This window comes from Notolepis coatsorum (assembly GCF_963971535.1).
Source record: "Notolepis coatsorum genome assembly, contig: SUPER_8_unloc_1, whole genome shotgun sequence".
NCBI lineage: Eukaryota > Metazoa > Chordata > Actinopteri > Aulopiformes > Paralepididae > Notolepis > Notolepis coatsorum.
The window spans coordinates 2,211,075-2,216,280 of record NW_028174873.1 but is presented as its reverse complement, the minus strand read 5'-3'; the positions used below and the strand labels follow the sequence as shown (position 1 = coordinate 2,216,280).

Genomic DNA, 5,206 nt, shown 5'->3' with positions numbered 1-5,206 from the left:
ACACAGGGACTGTTCTGCAGAGCTGAGTGATGTTTATGGTGGACATTTAGAATATCATATTCTTTCCTTCAGAAATTGCTGTACAAGTAGAGGTTGAGTACTTTATTATCTAAAGATAAGATACTCTCTTCACTAGTTTAATATGATGATATGTCTCTGGAGAGCAGTAAGAGACTGTCTTCACAAACACAACACTCTAACTTACCGTCTGTAGTGTGGTAGTGAAAGGTTAACCAGTTCACCGAGAAATGTGCCAGGGGGCATTAAGGGGCACGGGTGAAAACGCAGCTGGAGAAATATGAGAGCGACGGACATATCGCTCGTGTCACTGAGCTGACACCCTGGATAAGCAACATGGTCGTGGTCAACAGAAAAGAAAAGATCCGACCATGCATCGACCCAAAGTTCCTCAATCAGGCACTGAAGAGATCACACTACCTCACGCCGACATTGGAGGACGTGCTCTACAAATTGCCCAAGGCGCGCATCTTCACCCTGGTGGATGCCAGGGAGGCATTTCTCCAATGCAAGCTGGATGATGAGAGCAGCTGGAAAACGACATTCTGGACACCTCGGGGCAGAATGAGGCGGTTGAAACTCCCCTTCGGGGTGTCTGTGGCTCCAGAAGTTTACCAGCGTAAGCAACACGAGCTGCTCGGAGACCTCAGCGGCGGCGAGCCAATCACCGACGATATCCTCGACCAATATCCTAACCAACCGAGCAGAACTACGCTCAAATTGAGAAGGAATGTTTGAGCATTGTTTTTGCATGCCAACGATTCCACCACTACCTGTAACGGTAGGGAGACAATCGCAGCGGAAACAGATCATAAGCCGTTGATCTCGATCTTCAAAAAGCCGCTGCTCTGTGCCCCAAAGCAGCTTCAAAGTATGTTGATGCAGCTCCAAAATTACAACCTGGAAGTCACTTACAAGCCGGGGCCAGAGATGTATATCAGTGACACTCTAAGCAGAGCAACACCACAGGACAGGGGGTCAGATATGACACACACAGCACACAGTGTGCACCATAGAGGGAGAGCAGTTGACCAGGCACAGCACCTCAACGTTACCGACCACAGGTTCCGCCAGATCCTGCAGTACACAGAGGTTGATGAGAACCTACAGGACTCTAGCCCTAACCCAGATCCTGCAGTACACAGAGGGTGATGAGAACCTACAGGACTCTAACCCTAACCCAGATCCTGCAGTACACAGAGGGTGATGAGAACCTACAGGACTCTAACCCTAACCCAGATCCTGCAGTACACAGAGGGTGATGAGAACCTACAGGACTCTAACCCTAACCCAGATCCTGCAGTACACAGAGGGTGATGAGAACCTACAGGACTAACCCTAACCCTAACCCAGATCCTGCAGTACACAGAGGGTGATGAGAACCTACAGCACTTGAAGTCGATCGTGCTGCGGGGGTGGCCGGATATGAAGGAGGACGCACCTCTGAGTGTGAGGGACTATTGGTCCTTCCGTGATGAGATCAACATGCAGAATGGAGTGCTCTACAGGGGGCAATGTGTTATCATACCTAGGGCACTGAGGTTGGAAATGCTGGGCAGAATTCATGCAAGCCAGGTTGGTGGGGAGGCGTGCTACAGGCAGGCTAGGGACACGCTATTCTGGCCAAATATGAGAGGGGAAATCAAGGACCACGTGTCCAACTGCCCAGCCTGCAATGAATATGCACGAGCACAGCAAAAGGAGTCAATGATGTCTCACAATATTCCAGAGCGCCCATGGCAGACTGTGAGCATGGACCTCTTTTCCTATGCAGGGAAGGACTTTTTGATAATGGTCGATCATTATTCTGATTTCTGGGAGGTTGACACAATCGTCACTCGTTGCAAAGTCCAGTTTGCTCGTCATGGCCAACCAGACTGTGTGATTTCAGACAATGGGGGGTGCTTTGACTCTGCTAGGTTCAGGATGTTCGCAAACGAATGGGGGTTCACCCATATCACTTCCTCCCCCCACCACCCACAGGCGAACGGGAAAGCGGAATCGGCAGTCAAGATAGCGAACGCCTTATGCAAGAGGGCCAAGCTAGACGGCACGGATGTATGGATGGCTATACTGCAGTGGCGCACCACGCCCACTGAGGGGATGGGCAGCAGCCCGGCGCAACGCCTCATGTCACGCAGGCTGAAGTCTTCGCTTCCGGTAGCGCCTGGTCTGCTGCAGCCCTGTGTGACAGTTGGTGTCACTGAGAGACTCAGGCTGAAAAAAGGTGTGGCTAAATCACACTACGACAGGGCAGCCAGGGACCTCCCTGACTTGAACATTGGGGACCAAGTCAGAATGCGTCCGTTGCCTGGCGATCGTACAGGGCGGTGGCGGCTCGGCTCTTGTCTGAAGAGGGTCGCACCGCGATCATTCCTCGTTGACGTCGATGGGACTCTCTACAGGCGTAACAGAGTGGACCTCCGGACGGCAGAACGGGCAGCACAGAGGCGGGAGGGAGTTTCAACTCCTCAGGGTGAGACACTTGATCAGAATCAGCCCAGACCTGACTGTGCAGAAGGCATCACTGAGGCTGGGGAGGAGAGACTGATGGACTGTGGGGGGGGGCAGACAGGTGAGCCTCACAGCCCACAAACTCACCACTCACCTGCAGCACCGTCAAGCACCGAGAGGCCCGCTGCCCGACTGCATAGCGGCCATTGGTCACGACCACCTGAAAGACTCAATCTGTAGGCCGCAGGCTTCACCGACCCAAGGCTGAAGGCCTATGGACTTTTGGGATATATGTAAAAAAATAAATAAAAAAAAATAAAAAAGAGATGACTGTTCCTGTTGTGTCATTATGTTGATGTTAAGGAGAAGGAAAGAAAGGAGAGAGTTGTTACGCTACTGTTACTCTAGCTGTTATATTACCAGCTGTTACATTACTGGCTGTTAAGGTGTAATGATTAAGTTCTTTGATTCGATCAAGGTCGTTCAGGTTATTGTGTTTGTTAACTTAACCATTTATAAGAAGGGAGATGTTACGGTGATGTTATTACCCCCCCTGCTGGTAATATGTAGGAACTGTCATCTAGGTTTGAAGACGACCGGATGGTGCTTCTTCGTATATGGCCCTGACGCGTGTGGCCTTTTTACAACGCATCCGCGTTTCCGGCGCTCTGATTGGCCAGGTCATGTGACATGTGCGCCCAATAGCGTGTTTGCCTATTTCCGCGTCGAACAGCCTGCAAACTACCTGGCGTTCTATCGCGATGCTCTAAGACAAACTCTAACCTTAACCAACTTCGAAGAGTGCCTAAACTTAACCAGTAGGGATGCTCGATATTGGCTTTTTTACCGATACCGATATACTGATATTGTCCAACTCTTAATTTCCCGATACCGATATCAACCGATATCAACTGATACCGATATATGCAGGGTTTCCCCCCAAAAATGGAATAATTTCAGGTAATTAACATTACATATCTCTTGTTGTGGAATTAACACAACATTATGCATACTTTTGACAATAAATAAAATCAGAATTTGTTCTTACTTGCTTGCCTGGGTAAATAAAGGTTATAGAAATGTAAAAAAAATAAATAAATAAAAAATAATTTAGAAAACCGATACCGATATTTTCCGATATCACATTTTGATGCCGATATCGGCCGATAATATCGGACATCCCTATTAACCAGTGTAGAAACTTGCCGTCCCACAATTGGCGCTCATGTCACATGACCTGGCCAATCAGAGCGCAAAACGGGAACCCGGAAACGCGGATGCGTTGTAAAAAGGCTTCACGCGGCCCTGACTGGTAGAAGGCTTAGCGCGAGCTAGGGGCTAGCAGCTGTATGCATTACTGAGAGCATAACAATAAAGAAACATACTGAAACAACTACAACTAGATAATAACGTTTTAAAACACTGTTCCTACGGAAACTTCCAGCGGAGTTATATGGTTCTTCGTCTCACATACTCGGTTAGTAGTGAATCGAATTGTGACGTCAACATTGAAATTCATGGGCGGCCGGGTAGTGCAGCGGACTAAGCGTCTGTCTACCACCACAGAGCCAGTGGGATCGTATCCGGCTGTGGTGCCTTCGGGTTGGTCGACCGTCCATACTGACACAATCGGCAGTGTTAGAGGGTGGGAAAGCCTGCGAGGGTGGGTCCTGGTCGTTGTAAACAGCGACTCCTACAGTTCGGTCGGGGCGCCTGCACAGCAAGGGAAGGATCTAAGAGAGGTAGTGTGACCTCCCACATGTTACACTCTCCCAGTGAGAGTCCGCGCTGCCAGGTGAAAAGAAGCGGTGGGCTGGCTACACATGTGTCGGAGGAAGCATGCGATAGTCTCCGCCCTCCCAGACCGACGGTAGGGGGCAGAGTGCGCAGCGACCAGGAAGGGGATTGGGAATTGGCATAACGACTAACATTGGGAGGGGAGAAAATTGTAAAAAGAAGGGGGGAAAAGATCATTAAAAAAAATGTAATATTGAATATCTGAACATTTCGTTACACCCCTATTGATTAACATTAGATGAGCCATTTGATGTTGTAAGACAGTGTGACGAGCATACTTCACCTTGAGGATACCTCTTCCAGACTATCGTACATGTTGAGACGGCCATCCTTCCCCTCCTCCTCTTCTCCCCGCTGTAAGCTGTCTACTGAGCTCGTTTCCTCCCGGCAGTCTAGTCTGGTCTGTAGCGGCTGTTGGTAGGCCCTCTCCTGGGCCAGGCTCTCTGTGTCAGACAGGTCCCACCGGTCGAGACTGACGTCTTGCTGTGGTAAAGCAGGTTGGACTTGTTTGTTCTTCAACCGTAGATGTGTCCTCTCATCTGGGAGTCCTCCCTCCATGTTGGTGTTGCTGCGGGACAGAGATTTAGACCTCCTGGTTCAGGTTCACACTACCGTGTTCATCTGTGGGGCCCAATGGACAGAGGAAAAGCTTGTAGTATAGGCTGGAACTGGATCAATCAATCAATCAATCAATAAAACAAAACACATAAAGACAATAGCTAATGATACAGTTTGAGAGGAACAACAGGTTGCATTTCTACGTAGTTGTATTAAAGGTGTTGTATACAACATTCAGCCACTCAATGTCGCACTAGAGCTCCAGCATGTCATTTAATCCAATCAGGTGCATTCCACGTGGGGGAAATGGGAAGTAGGGAGGAGATACATGTACGCAACATGTAAACAACATTCAAAACAAACTAAACAAAACAAAACA

General features: G+C 49.1%; 1 protein-coding gene across 1 annotated transcript in view; it reads right to left on the bottom strand.

Annotated features, from left to right (window-relative positions):
* jhy (junctional cadherin complex regulator) overlaps positions 1-4,827 on the bottom strand; it is a gene marked incomplete at its 5' end in the record, with an annotated part of 76,973 nt that extends 72,146 nt beyond the window's left edge. Inside the window, 1 exon segment of the mRNA XM_084338375.1 lies at positions 4,553-4,827. Coding sequence (XP_084194501.1) covers positions 4,553-4,827 — 275 coding nt within the window.
* Positions 4,828-5,206: the final 379 nt, after the last annotated feature.